The 19,805-nt window shown below is 34.7% G+C and overlaps 1 protein-coding gene across 1 annotated transcript in view; it reads left to right on the top strand.

Annotated features, from left to right (window-relative positions):
- DOCK9 (dedicator of cytokinesis 9) overlaps positions 1–19,805 on the top strand; it is a 140,535-nt gene that overhangs the window by 107,815 nt on the left and 12,915 nt on the right. The window contains exons 37-45 of the mRNA XM_067293585.1: positions 1,287–1,334; positions 3,148–3,284; positions 7,343–7,458; positions 8,665–8,802; positions 9,122–9,304; positions 9,950–10,063; positions 10,201–10,416; positions 12,146–12,203; positions 13,504–13,610. Of these exons, the coding sequence (XP_067149686.1) occupies positions 1,287–1,334; positions 3,148–3,284; positions 7,343–7,458; positions 8,665–8,802; positions 9,122–9,304; positions 9,950–10,063; positions 10,201–10,416; positions 12,146–12,203; positions 13,504–13,610 (1,117 nt within the window). The remainder of the gene's footprint in view (positions 1–1,286; positions 1,335–3,147; positions 3,285–7,342; positions 7,459–8,664; positions 8,803–9,121; positions 9,305–9,949; positions 10,064–10,200; positions 10,417–12,145; positions 12,204–13,503; positions 13,611–19,805) is intronic.

The raw sequence follows: 19,805 nt of genomic DNA, 5'->3' as shown, positions 1-19,805 counted from the left end.
GTCTACCTAGGATCTGCGTACAAAATGGAGATGATTTAAAGAGACTGTTTGCCAACTTCCTCCCTCATTCACACTGACATGTGAAAGAGAAAGCCTGAAAACTATCTTTCAGTTTGGATTTACGCTTTAATGAAGAATTTTTAGAATATTCTTACCTGAGAAACAAGAGAAATTGTATTAAGCCTTATGAATTATCAAGTAATTACTTTCAATGAGAAAAGGGTCATATTAAGTAATCAATACAGCCTCCATCCAAACCATTTTTCTTGATTTGAAAGTGTGACTTCTAATTTATTTTTCAGTCAGCAGCTTTATATACTTAACAGTCTTGGAGAAAAGCAGAGGCACCTCGAAAATTAGGTTATGCTCAGAATATTCTGGATGGATCTGAAACCAGTAGCATTAGGATTGTTTAAAATATAACAACATATTGAAGTATAGATTTTTTTTTTTAATGAAAAATTATTATATCTTTTAGGATGTACCCTTGTCTTCTGATTATTGTAAAGTCAGTAAAAGCTGTTTCCCTTTTCAAAATGGGGGGGGGGGTTGTTTGTTTGTTTTTTTAGAAAATAGTTTTAAAAAAATGTTTTCCCTTTAGAAAAGGGAACCATGTTGTTATTATCCTGGTATCTAGAGGCCTAAAAATTCTTTTTAGGTCAAGGGGAAGGAATCAGGTTTTATTGCTCTTGTTTTAGCTCTCATACATGCTTTGCAAAATGTGTGCATGTATAATGTCTGGTTATCTCTCTGCTTCGGTTCTTTGCATGTTGCTTGTCCTGGATTGCAGTTCATTTGGAAAGTAATTATACCTCATTTTGTATAATGAAGTTTTGCCTGTGATAGTTGAGGCTAAACATTACTTTTCTATAAACATTAAATAATAAAAATCCATTCAAAATGAAGCACTTCAGCTCCGTGTTTACAACTTTCTAGGGTGTTCTGTTCTTTCACCTTTTGGCTCTTGTTGCTTGGCACTGTTAGGCTTCAAACTAGCTGTTTGGATTCAGAGTGCTGGGATGGGTGTGCTCCCTTGTTTGCCTTTTGATATTAATCCCAGTTTGACCAAAATAAGAACCATAAATGACTGATTTCAGAGGGGCCATGTCTAGCTTTTCTTGGCTTGGGGAATGGAAGGGAATTTTAAGGGTGGGAGAAATTAAGAAGTTTTATGAGGTAACGATGTAAAGTGAAACAAAAATAATAGTTGAATGATTCCAGCATACATATATTTTAAAAAATTGTTTTAAGTGTTGCTTCTCTGATTTATTATGTGTTTTCTGCAGAGTATGCTTACACCAGTTCCAGTACATGGGAAAACGATATATAGCCAGGTACTGTGTGGAATTTAAATTTAGCAGTCTTGTCCACTAAGAATAATAGTGTGTACAATATGCCTTGAATCTATTACAAATAAATTGTATGACGATAGAAAAATTATTGTGAAATAATACCTAACAACTTGAAGTAAGTAACTGCTTACTGTATTATCAAATCTGTGTCCTATCTGAAAATCTGGTATCTATTTAAGAATGATGGGAGTGAGTGTGTTATAAACGTTTATAATAAATTACTTTAAAATCCACCTGTTAAATGCTGTACTTTTACAGCAGGTTTTTTTTTTTCATTAAAATGAAGTCTTTTGGGAAGAACGATCCTGTAATTTAAATCTACTCTATATTCACTTGAGATTTAACCTATGTCAGTTGAAATGTTTTAGAAATTTTATATATAATGTTTTTACTGAAAAGATGAATAGCAAACATTCCAAAGCTGCTGTTTTTTAATTCAAAGACTGAAGATGCCTGTATGCTAATCTGTAGGTGTCAGAAACTTATACTGAATTGTTTGAATATCTTTGCATATTAATTTTTTTATGCGAAGTTTTTTTTATAATACAGTAAAAGATAGCAAACTGTTTAGACCTCATACTGTGCTTGACATGGTGATGCTGTTATATTAAACGTGTGGGCTTTAAATACTGGCCCTCTTGAACTCAGTGAGAAAGTTGTTGCTGGCTTTGGGTGGTAGAGGATTCTGACTAAGATGTTAGCATTTTTATTTTTAATTTAGATTTAATAGCATGTGAATCTCTTTCTGCAAACAAAAAGCTTTTGGCTACCTTCTTGGAGATTTTTCAGGAGGAATGTTCACACACCTTAAAAAAAGTCTATGGCCAAAATGAATCTGGCTGTTTTAAGGTTTTGACTGTAACCCTTCTGCTTCAATGAACTTCAAAGTCTGGATTTACAGGATTCTGCAATTTTTAGGGTTTTTAGAAATGCATTAAACTAATTTGACTAGTTTGTAGAGAAGACTACCACACTTCCTTTTTGTTGACTGATCACTTAATCTGTGTTGCATGTTATGCTCAAGTAATTACACTACAGAAGTCATCTTGTGTGCTGCAGAGGTGTTGAACTCTCCCAATAAAAGTAGTTTTCTAGTCTTTCACATTGTTATTACACCAAAGTATGTCACAATCAATGCACACACTCTTAAAATGCACAAATAACAGAGTAAAAGGGAACAGGGAATTGTGGAATTCAAGCACTGGTTTTTATTTTTCATCAGCTCTGGTGGTGGTACACAGTAGGAAGTTAGCCTGTACTGATTGCTAACACAGATCACTTTTCTGTTTTCTTCACTTGATTGCTGCAAGTTTAACAAAGTATATGGCTCTTCTCCCTTCCTGCTTGGGTAAGACATACATAATAATACCTCAGTTAATTCATGCTTTCCTGTTGCATGTAATCTTTCTAATTTTAGCCTTGTGTGTCCTTCTAATTTTTTTCTAAACTTTGTACAGTCAAAATAAAGGATTTTGGTTTTGGGTTCTGAATATTTTCAGAATATTCATGTTCTCAAATATTTATGTTCTCAAAAGCTCTGAAGTAAATTGCTTTCAAGAGCAACTGCTTGTGTTCTTTTGCTTTCATGCCTTGAGGTTTTTTAAGAAAGAGTTTGCTGTGATGCTTTTTTTCTTAAGCTACCTATTTTTGTTTTGTAAGTAAAACAGTAAATAGGTTGCATTACAATTCTTTCTATAAAACTTCTTGTGCTGTAATTGCTTAACTAACACTTCCTATCCTGCTGCAGTTTGACATGTCTAACTTTTGCTTCTATCCCATTTCACCCATCTTGCAGGAACCAGGAGGGGTTGGGATCCATAGTTCATGATCGAAAATCTCAGACATTGCCTGTTTCCCGTAACAGAACAGGAATGATGCATGCCAGATTACAGCAGCTGAGCAGCCTGGATAACTCTCTCACTTTTAACCACAGTAAGTTTCATGACAACGTAACATTCATCATCCTCAACCAGTACCACAACACCAGAGACAGGACACAGAGCCACACCAGTGCATTTCAATGACTTTTATTGTTCTAGGTCAAATAAGTAGCTGGAATCAATCCATGGTCTGTTCCCTGCTTTACAACAGAACAATCAACACTGGCTGATGCCATAACATGGAGCATGGTTAATGAGAGCATAGTTTATAATTGTATTTTAATCTTTTTTAAATTATATGCACTTGAATTTTGTGCTGTGTATGGTTACAGGATTTCTATATCTTTGTGTATTGGCTTCATTAAGTTTTTTTTTTTTCCACTTGATCTTATAAATGATTAATCTAACAATTACAAGATGCACTTTGACCATATCTCCATGTTTTGACATCTCCTAAGGAGAAATATGTTCCCTAGAATTTCTATGAAGAGTGTGAAATCCGTGATCTAGTTTGTCTGGAAGTGAAAAAACATCCAATAATGAAGTGATTTTTCTGTTTTCAGTGTGAGAAAGATATCAAGTGTTCTTGGAATTTCTGTAGACAATGGTAAGATTTAATCAGGTTGAAGTCAGCTTGTGTAAGACTGTGTTTTGAAAACTAAATCTGCTTATGTCCTATCTTTTTAAATATGCTGCTCTTAAATTGCAAGTTATGCTGTGTGTAAAGTATTCTGAAACATCATTTTTAAATTTTCAGCTTCAAAACACAATGAAACTGATTGACTAATCCAGTAAAATACAGCACTAAGACTGAAAAGATTTACGTGTAGTAAAGCTATTATGTGAGTTAACTATATGTTCCCTATACTCATCCTTTTGTTTCCCAAAGCATACCTTACTGTCCATTACAGGTACTTAAAGCCTTTTAACTCATTATCTGTAATATAAAACAACAGTTGACCTAGCTGCATAAGACTTACCATGTAGTCTAGTGGAAAAATGAAAAAGGGTTTTCTATATTATAAACACATTCTCTCACCTTCTTTAATTAAAAAAATGTAAATTTTTGAATTAAAAATATGAGAAAACTGTATAGCAGTCATGTAAGCAGCAGTACTATTGCTGTATCATACTGATTTCTACATGTTTTTTAAAACATAAAAGAAAGGGCTTTTACACTCTATGACTCTATATATTCAGTATGATGAAATACTTTTAGTAGAGAAAGATTGATTAAAAAAAAAAAATTCTCAGGGAAATAACATGGCTCTTTCTGCGCCCTGTATGCAAAGAGATTTCATATCTCCAGAACTTAGCAAAGTTCACTGAATTTAGAAACTGTGAGCTAAAGGATGTTAATAAACACATGCCTATGTTAAAAAGATACTGTCAGTTCTTTTCCATCTAGATTGAATGAGATTATCAAGGAAGGTATCTCACTCAGATAACTTTGAATAAAGTGATAATAGTTTTTTTATGTTGGATACAGAATGAGTATAAGGATATTACTCCATATATTGGCCATGGTTTTATAAGGTGAAAATATGTTGCTATAAAAGCCATGTGAAATGTGAAATTAGTTTTTATATATTTGGTTCTTGTTCTTGCCTAACATTCAGTTTTGCGTAGTAGTCAGTCTGTATCGTGTATCTAAGATAGTGTTCAGAACCCTAATAAATCTTTCAGGTATCCTGTATAGGATACATACAGTAAAGATGTACCTGGTGGAAGTAGTTGTTCTACTTGTTCTTATAATCATGATCCTTTGGCAAGACAGTTGTCTACAAATATAAATTATAAGCTTAATATCTCCAGTACAGTATGAGAGAAATTAGGCCAATGTAAAATATTTCAAATTTTTGAAGCATCTCAATATAGGCAAGCAGGAAGGTAGATTTATATGTATATTGTTGGGGAAGGAGGAGGGGAGGAAGCTCAGCTGAATACACAACAATGCACAAACATACTGAAATACGAGACACACACCCTGGTCTGTAATAGCAGTATACAATCATTGTCTACCTCATAGTCATTAGAGATGATCCCGTTTTCACAGTTTTTAGGTGTTTTTAAATCCAGTTATTCTGCATTAGTGTGACTGTACAGATTCATATCAAAACATATGCATATCTAGGTAGATGAAAATATTAGATGTGGTAATTGTAGTTCCATAGTTACTTGTTAAATTACATATGAGAAATAGATATTGAGTGTATTAATATTGTATTCTTCATGTAAAACTGTCTTTTCTAAAACTATAGCATTTTGAAACAAGTTTAATTTTTAGCATATATATGAAAAATCATTGCTAAATCCATTTTTTTAATCGAGCCCAGTTGAGTTTTCCTTTAAGTTTACATCCTGCCCAAATGTTCTGTCTATCTCCAATAATAATGCAGAGTAAACAGACAGTGGCCTGTTTGGTTAGATGGTTTTAATTATTTATGGAAAGAATACAATTGTAACTGTTTGGAATCCTGTCCATTGGCTACAGCTTTTATTTATGATTTATAATAACCCTTGCACCATTCTTCGTGTCTGAAAGTCTTTTTTTTCTGGAAGAGAAAAAAAATTATATTTTTAAAGAATTTTCCCCCTGACCTTGATTCTTTTTTCCAAATGGTCAGCATCTCTTTGTATTATCAGTAGTGCCAAAACCACAGGCTAACTTAAGGATTTCTGGTCACCTAAAGGTGACTGCTTTAAAGAAGGATTGTTCTTTGAATTTCTTTAAGGAAAAGAACACTTTTACTTAGAGAAAAAGTGTATGAAAAATACTGGCAAATGGTTGTTGTGCTAAAACTTGTTTCCAAATGCAGCCTGTTCCTTTCTGTCATTACAAAAGTGAAGGAAGTAGCTGTATTGCAGCCATAAAAAAAAGTATGTGGGAGGAGGGAGAGGTGGAGGCAGAGAGAATGTAAAAGGTGATAAGAAAGAGGTGTGTATTTCCTGACAAAAAGCATCTATAAATCCCCAGAAACTAGTGGTTCTTCTACCTCCTTTCCAGTGTTTGGGAGAGCTATAAAGCAGGCAGAAGATTCACATTAGTGAATCTTCTACAGATTTTTTTCCCCTACATTATAGCTTTTTATTTGCTTGCTTTGATTTTAGGATTCATATTCTAGTTCTTAAAAACAGACACAGATTCCAAAAGATGATTCTTCTTTCTAAGCTACATATTGCACTAGGTCTGCTTAGTTTGGATCAGGGAGGAAAAAAAATCTGTGAACAAGCCTGCATGCGTAGCTCAGACTGGGAAGCAGAGACTGTGCAGAAAGAAGTGGCCAGGTGTCACTGTAAAAGAATGTCCTTTCTTCTGTGCTTTTCTTAGCCTCAAAAGTTTATGCTATGCTTTTCAGTACTTTAGCAATGCTAAGTTGACTAGTAAATCTAATGCGTCAGTATGATCTGGACCAAATTTGTGTAAAGCAACCAGGACACATTTGACAATCTGGTTCTGAAAGTTCAACGTTAGGGAACATAAACAACTTATTACACTTCAGCACTGGTTATCATATGTTTTTTAAATTAATTAAATACAATATGGAACTAAAAGCAGTCAAATATTTTGATCAAATCTGGAGCTACCTCACGATGTTGCTACATACCAGAATTAATTATTTGGGTCTTCAGCTGCATTCTCATAAGTCATTATTGTATTCTTTCAATTCTTAGTGTGTTGTATTTTTATAATGATTAATTTTGAGATCATTATAACATCTCTAAATTACCAGTAGATATTTTCAGCTATAACTCAATCCTACTGTAGTACTTATTTTAGGATAGGTACATAGATGTAGATATATACACACATATGAAATATCAGGCACTTAAGATTTTAATTGCTGTTTAGTGATTCTGTTGTTAACATTTTTTCTTTGTACTTGATATATTTTATAATCTTGTGTAAATTTGCTAGAATAATTGTGTATGTGCACATATTTGAAAAGTATTTAAAATGCATATGAAATATTATTTTATATTGAATATAAACTTTTGTCAAGCTTTTTCCTTTTTGTTAAACTTTCCCTAGTACAGCAAGGCTTTTGCAAATAAGAAATGTTTAAGTGGGTTTGTCAAGCACTTATACTTCCTTTGAAATTTCTGTAGGCTATGGCCATTCAGATGCAGATGTTCTTCACCAGTCTTTACTTGAAGCCAATATTGCCACTGAAGTTTGCCTTACAATTCTGGATACTTTATCATTATTCACAATGGCTTTTAAGGTTTGTCCTTGACTTGATGTTGACATGTCCCGTAATTATCTTTCAGAAAAATTACTTTAAAAAATATTTTAAAATTTACATTTTATATTGTATAGTAGTATAGCATTGCATTTTTAACATTTCTAGTATTGTGTTTCACTTTTAACACAAATATTTCATGGTTGTATCATTTAATAGCTGATAACCTGTCAAAGCAAAATGCTTTGTCTTCGGTTAAGTATTGCACACAGACACACCTCTTTCATGGAAAGATGCAAGATTATTGCCTAAGAAAAGATTCTACGTCTGAGTCATGCAAGTGTTAAATTTAAATCAGGAGTAAATCCATTTATTTTAAATAGTGCATGTTCTTAATTTACATGTTACATGTTACATGGTTACATGTTACATGTATTGTTACATGGGTAACAATAAAGCTGAATATAGTATGGGAGAGATTCCTTATTGATCAACAGTAATCTGTTGGAAACTCTTTACTTGTCCTAGCTCTTTCTAAAAACACTTCCAGAAACCTGCGTCTAGTTAATGTTAGCAGTATAACTGTCTTTTAAAGGTCCTTTGGTGTGATAGATGTATTATATGGCAAGACCGTAAGTTATGTTTCGATGTACCTAGTTTAACAATTTTTAAAAGATTCTTGGAGTTACTATTTCCTTAAAATTTACCTGAGATAGTACCTTTGGTTCTTGATGTAGATAAAACTCTGAAAAGTAACCAATATCTTCATCCTTAAGAGCCTTTTTGGTTTCAGTTTTAGGACAGTAAGAGAAGATGGTGAGTGGGTGGGTTGGGTTTTGGCGGGAAGGGAGGTTTAGAGCATTGTAAGAGGTACTGCTGTGTGAAAATTCCACTGTCTGAGCTACTAAAGCCAGCATAACCAATGTGTGCTAATACTTTGAGTGTGCCTCTCAAGGAACTGCTAATAGTTACTGATTTAATTAACAGCTGTTAAAAATCTGTTATCATTGTTTTATAAGTCTCCATAGAAGCCAACACTTTGCTTATAGAGCAAGGTTAATGAAATATTAGAAATATCTAATTAAAATTCAGATCTGCTTGCGTTATTAAACATTGTGATATTATTATGCAGATTGTTTTTAATTTGCTTGTTGAAGCAAAAACATTTTGAATGATCTGTGTATATTTTTAGAGTACTATGAATGTATTGCAGTACAAAACTTCTAAATTCTTGCTATCAATTTAAAGAATCAACTACTGGCTGATCATGGGCATAATCCACTGATGAAAAAAGTATTTGATGTATACCTCTGCTTCCTTCAAAAGAACCAGTCAGAAACAGCATTGAAAAATGTCTTCATAGCTTTAAGGGCACTTATTTTTAAGGTAAGAAGTTTTACAATGGTTAATCTTCACTTATTTGTCTGTTTCTTTAGTTAACAATACACTTCATAAAAGTTGAAGAACTAAAATCCCAAACTGAATTTGGTGAATAAGGACTGTCATGATCCCAAAACAGCATGGGATAATCATTCTTTGAACTGCTGTAAAAATCATTTTGTGTTGTGAACTACTATAATTGTTTGGGTTTTTTGTTGGTTTGTTTGGAAATATTAATATATTTGTATTTTTCTTGATACATTTATTTTATCAAGAACTGAAGTTAGCTTTAATGGATAACTTTTCTCTTCTGCTTTTTCCTCAGTTTCCTTCTACATTTTATGAAGGTAGAGCTGATATGTGTTCTGCATTGTGCTATGAAATTCTTAAGTATTGTAACTCCAAATTGAGCTCAATTCGTACTGAAGCTTCACAGTTACTTTACTTCTTAATGAGAAATAATTTTGATTACACAGGGAAGAAGTCTTTTGTTAGGACACATCTGCAAGTTAGTATACTTTATTTTTCTTTCTTTCATGTTTTCAAGTGTTGGGTTGCCTATGCTTGTAGATGTGCAGTTGCATACGAGTGTGCAAAGTCCTGTCAAATAGAGCCATAAGAAAGATGATTTTGGATTCAAGCAAGGCCAGTACTATTCAAAGTTAAGAAGATGGTAATAGAAGTATGTTCACTACATGAAAATAGAAACAATTCAATGACCCTGTGTTTTCTAGGAAATACAACTTTTTATTTGTGAGCAGCAAGTTTTCTGTTTTGTAGATATCACTTTGTGAAATAGCATACCTTGTTATGTCAGAGGAAGAAAAGAATGCAGCAGTAAGCAGCTAAAGATCTCCAACAAAACAGAAATACATAGACAAGTTGTGTGTTTGTTACTTTTACGACCTCTGGCTAGTTCATCTGAGCGGTCATTTTTTAGACCAGAGGATACCTGTGATAATTTACACAAACTTGTTTCTCATAAAATTGCCTATGCTGTTATACAAGTAATTTTTGAAAAAATTCTATCAAATACAATTTCACTTCAGGGAATAGTCTTTCAATGAAAAAGAACAAAACTTCTTTTGTAGTTGCTTACATTTCTGGGGTATTTCATGAAATGTGCACTAACAAGATGTTTGTTTCTGTCAAGGTTATTATTTCAGTAAGCCAGTTAATTGCTGATGTTGTTGGAATTGGAGGAACTAGATTTCAGCAGTCCCTTTCCATCATCAATAATTGTGCCAATAGCGACAGGATTATCAAGGTCTGTTTTGATTCTTCTTTTTATACTGTGGAAAGGCTGCCTGAAAACTTTTCATAGTGTCTTTTGAAATTGTTTCAACTTTTTATTATGCAAAGAAGGAAAAGTTAAGTAACTATTTTCTTTTTCTGTTGTTTTAGCATACTACATTCCCTTCTGATGTTAAGGATTTAACAAAACGTATTCGTACGGTACTGATGGCTACAGCTCAAATGAAGGAGCATGAGAATGATCCAGAAATGCTTGTGGACCTCCAGTATAGTTTGGCAAAGTCTTATGCTAGTACACCCGAACTAAGGAAGACATGGTTAGACAGCATGGCAAGGATTCATGTTAAAAATGGGGATCTTTCAGAGGTAAGTGAATAAAATTGAACTAGATTAGCTTCCTAATAAGCTTGACTTTCTTGAAATTTAAAATACCGTGTATAGTTGTCAGTGTGTAATATAGTAAGTTTTTTTTTTTAATTAAATTTTGATTTGTTAGTAGATTAACTTCAATGGCAAGGTTTTTATGCTGCCTGAGTACATCTGTAAGTCATTCCTGATCGTTAATGTAAGGCATATGTTTAACTACTATAGCTGATATGCAGCTACGCCAGGAATCCTCAATATAAACAGTGAAAGAGGCAGACTTACTTAAAAATATCTTTTAGCTCTCAGTTGCTGAAACACTTTAAAAGTCACTCCTTACATTTCCTTCCAGTTACCTTTATGATTAGTTTAAATGATTCTAATTCATACTGCTTACTAATAAAAAAACCCCAATGTACTTAAAATTATATTGAACAATAAAATAGCTATCTGATTTTACCATGCTGTTAAAATATTTATTTCTAAGAAAAGGGAGTGGTGGGAGAGGGGATTTTTGTCTTGATCAAATGTAAGTACTTTTATCAGCATACAGAGTGAATTTAGGTACTGTCTGGAAGTTTGTTCCATCTGAGAGCAAATCTTGTTGCATCTCATCACAATGTCATGAAAGTGTCTGTTACACTTAGCATCATGTGAGTAAACATCTGCAAGAGATACTAGCTGCTACCTTACTTATTCATGTGTTAGTACTATAATTCTTTTATCTATATGGTAGCAATGCAGAGGGAATATACAATACTTCTTCTGTTATTACCTTGCATTTTGAAAGAAGCATCTCATTTTTTTGCTGCGTGCCAAGTCTACTCTCTCAGAAGGCAAGTTCTTCTGGTACTTTTTCAGGTCTATTTTTAATTTTTGATTTAAAAAAATAGAATCTTTGACTATATGGCTAGAGAAGGACCTCTGTAGATCACTTATTCCAACCCCATACAAAGTATGAATTAGAGACAATTCTGGATAGATACTTAGGTTTTACCTTCAACTCCAGTATCTGTGATTCTACAGCCTATATGTAAACTATTCCATTACAAATCAATTACAGTTAGAAAAACCCTTTGCTATTCAGCACAAACCATTTTTGCTAAAGAGGATTCTTGCATCTTTTCTTGTCCTTTCTGTGGAGAAAAGTGATCATGGTCTACTTCTCAAAAACATTTCAAATGCTTGATGATTACTCTGCCTTTCTTTTTATCTTCTATTTTCCAGACTGCACCAACCAAATTCCTTCAAATTCGGTATATAGGTTAAATTTCTGCTTTTGCTGCTCTCAAATGGTCTGTCTGCAGGTTTTCTACTTTTTTCTTGGTCTGGGGCAAAAAAAACCCAAGCAAGTTAGCAGAAGCACCATCAGTATTGAAGAGAATTATTACCTCTTTACCCTACACAATGCATCCCAGAGATTTGCCTGTTTTTCTTACAGGATGGCATTATTAACTTGTAATTTGTAATCCATGGTCACTCTCAGATTGTGTACTGCTATCCTTGCTATTCAGTACTCTGGTGGAAAAAAGAGTGCTCTTGCACAGTTACAGTTTTGCATAAATGAAGTGGAGAATTCTTAACCAGTTATAGGACATCTTCGGCAAAGCAGCAAAAAAGGAAAACGTAAGAAATTATCTCAGGACTAGGGCTCTTCTTATAAACCTTAAGTTGTTTTTAGTAGTTCCATTATAACTGTAATTTCTAACATTTGTTACATTTTCTGTTTTAGGCAGCAATGTGCTATGTTCATGTAGCAGCACTGGTTGCAGAATATCTCACACGAAAAGGTATGATTCTGAAATCTTACTTCAATGTTTGTATATTTCCTTATAGTTTAAGAATAGCAGTAATTAGTTTGCCTGAGGAAGATGTAGGCAGAAGTGTTCACCAAGAAAAACATTCTGACTTAATTGGAATGTGTATTCACATATTTAACAGCATACTTGCATACTTAAGTGGAAGCATTTCAGATGAAAGTAAAGCAAGATTTCTGGGAAAGTAAAAATTTGCACTTTACATTACAGTTGGTAATAGCTAAAGCCAGACCCCTTCTAACCAGTCTCATCAGTAGGTATTCTTGTTCACTAAATAGTCTCTCACCGAATGTAGGGAAATCTGGCATTGCCTGAGAAGTCGAAATAAATTCATACGAATCTTCAGCTGTTGAGTCAGTTATACTAATGCTCAGAATGCTTTGCTTGTCTTGGTTTGTCTTCTGTGCCAGCAGCTGTCTTCAGAAAAAGATGTGGGATGAGCCTTGGTACAGTTTTAGATCAAGTCACAGTGAGGCTTCTGAAATTATTGGAGCGGGGTGGAGGGAGGGGAAAGATAGTTTACATACTAAACACGTGCTCCTCAAGAGGCATAAAAGGAACAGAGAAAAGCTATCTTGTAGACCTATGCCTTTGCTTCATTTTCAGCTGTCGTACAAAGGCAAAGCTAAAGTGTCCTGTAGACATAAATGTTTCAAAGTAAGTCTGCCTGCAAAACATTAGCTCAGCGTCATCATCAATCTTTACAGATTTTTGGAAGTCTCTTCTAGAGATCTATTCTTCTTTAATAAAAGCCCTGTAATCTTCTCTTTTCCCATATACCTGACTGGGAACTTTGATCCTATAGATAAAGACAGGGTGGAAAACTGAGCTGCAGTCTAAGTTGTATCTTCTTCCACACCCAATAACAAGTAACTGGTAACTAGTGAGAATCTGCATAATCTGTGATTCCTTTGGGTGACCTGCTTTTTTTTTTCCTACTGCTGTATGGAAGTTATTTCCTCTCAGTAACATAAAGGATCAAACTTCTGCCTGTGGTATTTCCAGGGGCAAAACAAAACTATCCAGGGAGAGTCCAGATATTAGCATTTTGGGGGCTTTTTTAAACCTATTTATACTTCAATAATAATGTGAGTTCTAGGGTTTTAATTACATAGTGGGAGTCTGGAATTTTTTTTATTGACTTGGTGGTAAGTATATTTAAATATGTCTTCTGCCCTGTCTAGCATCACAAAATGGTCTAATGTTTTTCTGGTGGACAGAAGTATTTTGCTGATATTAGATAAATATGTGTATTTTTCTTTTTCAAACATAGGAATGTTTAGGCAAGGTTGTACTGCTTTTAGAGTAATCACACCTAATATAGATGAAGAGGCTTCAATGATGGAGGATGTTGGAATGCAAGATGTTCACTTCAATGAAGTAAGTAAACATAAGAGTGTTAGAATGGATGCACATTAAAACAGGCTGTTTTTCCAAGTTTTCTATTTCACTCTTGAGGCTGACTAATATAACACGTAATATCAGTGTTTGCTTAGCCACTATTCTTATCTTAATACAGAAATAAAAAATATCTGTGAGCTGTTTTTCTGTTAAGGTTTACTTTGTATATGGCGAAGGTGTATGGCAGTTTGACTGTGCAAACTGAGTCTATATTAACAGATTTAGCAGGAATACATGAAAGATTTAGTGGTGTAAGTCTGGGTCTAGAGCTAGGGTTTCCTGTGGTTTGCTCCCAAGCTCTGGTACTACTTTACTCTATAGTTTTAAGACAAATTCTTGACCTGCCTTTTTCTGGGAAGGCAGGAGAAGTCATAATTACTTGAAATGAAAAATGTAGTGCTTTTCATTTCCAAAGATACCTAGTAACAGATTGCTTTATTGATTTTAATGTGCTGTATTCCTAAAAGCTCTGATTCTCCTGATCCAGCATGGAATGTAGCATATTTCTCAAAGCAAAATGCAAGCTGCTCTGAATGAGCCAAGAAGTTGGTTTTTTTCTGACTACTGTCGATGGAAATTTTTTTTGGAAACTCTCATCAGTATATACCTGTACTGCTCAAAATGTTTGTCAGAGCTAAATTCTTTTGTATTTTTTTTAATTGGAATGTCTTTATTCTTTTTTTGATTATGTGTGCATCTTCTCCCAGAAAAAAGAACATACTGTTTTTTCTGAGTCACTGAACCCTGCCCAAATTTATTTCCATCTCTCAGTATTTCCATGGAACGGAAGTAAGCCAAGAGTGAAATTATAAACCTGTGAATTTTTCAAAGGGATTAAACCTTGCCAAATTCATTTTTCCCTGCATGCAACCCATTTAAACTTCAGCATATATAAGACTGACTGGTTAAATATTGAAAAAAATTTTCAAATAACTTGTTATACTTCATCCCCGGAAGAATAATAATAGGAGAGAACTGTTTGTTTTTTAATAGACTAAAAATGATGGATAAGTTAAGATGACTAGTATCTTACAGAAGTACTTTAAAACATGTATTGTAGTTGCTTCATGAATAAGAATATAGTCAAAAGTAGAGAGCTTCCTCAATATGTGCTTATGTGAGAGAAACTATATTGGTCTAAGAAAAAAACTTCATGGATCCAAAATGGATCAAGTGGATAGAGAAGCAGGCAAGTAGAAACATATTCTCCAGGCTGTACTTTACTACTGCTGAGCAAAATGATGCTCTGGTGGGAATTCTTCCTGTGCATGTTAACAAGAGGATTGTGTAGAAATTCTTTCTTAGACCTTGGGATTTTGCTGGATGCTAATCATTTCAGAGTTAAATCCCCCAAACAGTAATTACAAGTATTTTAGAGGGGTTGTTTCGCTCCATGTTTCTAAAAGGGATACAACCTTATTTTTATTCTCCATATAATGTCTTTCTAATTTAAGTGAAGTCTACCTTAAGTCAAGACTCTTTGTAGTTTCTTGTTTAAAGAAAATTTCTTCTCAGGCCAGGGTTACAGTGACTCATTGCCTAAACTAGCCAGTCTAAAAACAAAGCTTTGTTTTGTTTTTTTGATGAAGTTATTGTGTGCATTTTGTTAAAATGGTTGTTTACCCAAACAGCCTATTCTGCAGTATAAGCCTAATTCTTCTTGCAGAATTAAGAATCAGAGATTACATGGCAAAAGCCTGGAACCAGTAATCCTTCCCGTACTAGTTTTTGCTCTAAGCAGTCGATCTGTGAGTGATCTGAACTGTAACCAACAGACCTGTGTCAGGTGTCAGATTCTACACAGAATAACACTCGGAAACAAGTTAATTCAGGTTTGTTTTTTTCCAAAATATAACTCTGCCAAAATACATTTCCATCACAGATATTAAGTCAGTATCTACCTTGTTATTTGTTTCTTTCCGTCTCTTGTTAGCTATGACTTTCCATGAGAGGAGTTATCCTAATTTGCAAATCTATAAATGAAAGTGCTGCTTCACAGCACTTCCTACAAAAAAAGGAGCCTGTTTTGTAAACCTTCAACCTTCCCACAGAAAAACTAATTTAGATTTTCAGATGCCAGAAAATCATCCTGTCTTCTATGTCTGTGTTCGAGCTATGCAATAAAAACTACAGCATAATTTGAAACAGGAAGGGTGATTTTTGTTCCTGTAAAACAGAATGCATAAAATACAAGATGTGTTTCTTCATTCTGTTTGTATGAATGCCATGGTCAGATAAATTTGTGGTACAATATTGCTCCAGCGGAAGTGTTTCCGCAGCCAGAAGAAATGTTCAAATTGTATCACTTACACATTTTCAGATGTATAACTTTATCTTGGTCAAGGATTTTTTTATTCTGGTGATTTTATATATAAGAGGAGAATTTATTTAAAAACATACCAGAGTATTTGCATCTCCCCTAGTTCTTTCTGATCAGAAAAGAATTATTTTATACATGGTCATTAATAAGTTTCTTCAATAGACAGGAAGAAGTGTATCCCGTGCTTACACGAATGACCGTAAGTGCAGGCTACTTATGAAGCAACAGGTTCCAGTACAAAGGGAGGCCGTCCAGGCTTGAATTAGGGAATGCCTTAAGGGGAGGGGAATAAGCGTAATCTTTATTGTCTCTAGAAGAGAGATCACGTAACAACGTACTTCTTCATGGAAGCTGAGGGTCTTCGCAGCCAAAAAGACACGGGCTTCTTAAGGAGTTAACTAGCTGCTGGGCGAGTTGTGGTGCCATCTGCCGGAAGCTGTCGTTAATGCCGCTGGTGGAGTTTGGTGCTTCGGGCAGTGAGTAGGGTCAGACACTGCCCTTGCATGAAGATACTACAGATGAGCACCAAGGGTTTGCCTAGTGTGGTTTCAGTTCTTTTTTTCTTTTTTTTTAAAAAAACAATGCTTTTTGCCCATGACCAGTTTCTGATAGTTGTGTATCTTAATCAAATGTATTTAACAGAAGTTGTTCCAGTTTTGTTTTGAGAATCTGATAACCAAATTGCATAGAATGATTTTAAGCATACAATGATTGGTAAGTAAACCTGTGTTATAAAGCTGGTTTTAGACTTACTTTATGTAGTTTCACCCTCTTATTTCTGAGTCATAAATGAGCAAATATTTAACCAGGTCTTTCATTTCACAAGAATATCAGTAAATGATTGGCGTGGTGGGATTATAAGTTACTTTTCAGGTATACAAAGGTGAGTAAGGCCTAGTTCTGTCTACCTTCTGATAACCTTTAAAAAAAAGATACATTGGGAAGCTGAAAGGCACATTTTTTGTAATATGGGGATGGACAATAACATGTTCAAGAGTCTTTGGAGCTCTAAGAAATATTACCCTCTTCTTCCATATCACTAAAAAAGCATTTGGATCATTTGCCTACAAGTAATAAAAATGATGCATTAGAAATACTGTCTGGCCATCTTATCGTCATCTTAAAGTAATGAGATACTTACAGTTGTGTAAAGCTAGTTAATGAAAATATTCTTTGCCATAATATCCTGTGACAGGCGCTCCCTTGTACTTGGTTGACTCGCTAGCAAGGATAGAATGATCTTTGGAAATACATATTTTTTTTCTTCTAATTTTGTTTTGTGCTATAAGCAGACAATTTGAGAATGTTTTTAGAAGAATGAATATGTATTTTAGAGAAGGCATGTATGTCACAGCACAATTGTTCTGCGATGATATCTGCAGAATGAGAAGATGCTGACGTTGTATCAGTGCTCTTAAGTGATCAATATACAGTGTAATTCAATATATTAAAGCACTTTAATGAAAACAGAAGTAGGTACCAACATACAAGATCCTTTAAGTATGCTGGTAGACTGATATTTTTCAGGTGTTGATACTCAGGCTGATACATTCACCATTATCAGCAACCCTGGTCATGGGATAGAGTGTGCCATCAGCAAGTTTGTGGATGAGACCAAATGGAGGGGGAATGAGTGATATGCTGAAGGGCAGAGCCGCCAATCAGAGAACCTCAGACAGAAGGAATGGATGACAGAAATCTCATAAATGCAGAGTCCTGCACCTGGGAAGAAATCACCCAGTGCATCCGTACAGGCTGGGAACTGACTGGCAGGGCAGCAGCTCTGCAGAAAAAGACCTGGGAGTTCTTGTTGACAAGAAGTTGAACGGGAATCAGTGGCAATAAAAGCCAAGTGCATGCTGGCTTGTATTAGCAAGTGTAGTTGACAAGTCGAGAGAAGTGCTTTTTCCCACTCTGCTTGGCATTTGTGAAGCCCCATCTGGAATCCTGTGCCCAGCATTTCCCCCCTCCCAGTCAAGAGCAATATCAACAAACTGGAAGGAGTCCAGCTGCTGAGGTGGTTGGGGAAGAGCCAGACTCTCGTTAGAGTTGCATAGTGAAAGAACAAGAGGCAAATGGTCACAAGTTACAGGAGAAATTCTGATTGGACATATGGAAAAGATTTTTCCCCGTGAGGATGGTTAAGCACTGAGACAGGTAGCCCAGAAAGGTGGTGGAATCTCCATCCTTGGAGATTTTCAAAACCCAGCAAGCTGAAGCCCTGAGCAACCTGATCTAACTTTGGAGCTAACCCTGCTTTTTTAGTAAGAACTTGGCCTAGATAACCTAGAGAGGTGCCTTCCGACCTTAATTATTCTATGATTCTAGGTATAATCTGTTTACTCTGGAAATTGGTTGAAATTCCTATGTATAGCATAGTTCTGGTATGTATCTGTTATCCCTTTACTTATGTGGAAATTCAGTTTTGTATTTTATTTTGTAAAGACTCAAAGCCAAGGAAAAATACGTCATACCCATTGGAACCAAATGTTCTTTATCTTTTAATAATATTGTCCAGTTTAGAATAGGTAAAGGTTTAAAGAAGTTTTAGTTACAGTTCTACAAGTGATCATGTGTGCTATATGAAGACTATACATGCTTTAGGCAGTACTTGAGCTTCATGATTGTAAGTACACTTCTTGGCACACAGTAGAAAATAGTTAAAGTGCCGAAGTATTAAATATTTTTAATGCAAACATATACTGTATTGTTTACTTGTACAAAATGGTCTTAACTCTTCTTTTTTTGGGGCAGAGCACAGAATTTAGTTGGAGGGAAGCAAAGAAAGTTTTGTACACTGAAGAAAGATTTTCAAACAATGCAAGAGTTGAAAAGAGAATACTGGTATTGGTGCAGAAGAACTATTTGCACAATTAATTCTCATTTCTAAATCTAGTATTCTCATGATCCCTTTACCATCTGTCAGGTGAAATAATAGTACAAATCAGAATGATAATATAGCTTCAGATTTAGTTGCTAAGTGAATAAGATGCAGGTGGTCTATAAGTAACATAGAGAAGGAATTCTTAAACCAGAACAAAAGCACGTTACTGAAAATGACTGACAATCTTACCATAATAACTTAAACTTTAAAAAAATCTACTGGAATAGGTAGTTGGCAGTGGCTTTATGCTAATAGAGAGACCTTGTACATAAGGCAGTAATGTATTGATATCATGCTTTTGTAACAATATTTCCTCAAATCTGCTCTCTAGTATCTATATTAAAAAAGGTAACTCTAACTTTAGGTTGAAAGTTTTCCTTTTCCCCTAACCTTGACATTTATATAAGTGTATCAGTATTTTGACAGTCGTCTTGCATCAAGTAGAATTCATTCTGATGCTGACATTGCTAAAAACAAGTATACTAAGAGCTGTTTTGGAATTTTTATACCAATCTACATAAATCAAATACTATTGTCTTTTTTTTCTTTTTTCTTTTAATTTTATTCCAAGTCACACAGGAGTAATGAATTTTTAGCCAACAGCTGCCCTGCTTCTTATCAGGACTCTTTCCTCTAACTCATCCTTCCTTTTTTTGTGTTCTTTCCCTCCTATGAGATCTCCCATATGCAGCTTTTGCTCTGTTTCCCTGTGTGCAAACATAATTTTGCTGCTTTGCTGCATCTGGATGCCCTCTGATGTCTGAATTAAAAGACTCCAGTAGTCATAAAACAGGGCTTCTGGACAGTCCTTGTGGTCCAGCAGTGACATTGGTCTTGCAGTTCTCACCAGCTTGTTGCTGAGGATGGAGATACTGGAGCCATAATGACTGGAGGAAAGCGGATGTTTTGGGGCCCGTTGCAGCACTTGGACATGAGCAGAATTTTTCAGTCATCTTTTGCTCTCAGCCGT

This window comes from Apteryx mantelli, chromosome 1 (genome assembly GCF_036417845.1).
Source record: "Apteryx mantelli isolate bAptMan1 chromosome 1, bAptMan1.hap1, whole genome shotgun sequence".
NCBI lineage: Eukaryota > Metazoa > Chordata > Aves > Apterygiformes > Apterygidae > Apteryx > Apteryx mantelli.
This window is presented reverse-complemented; position numbering and strand designations above follow the sequence as displayed.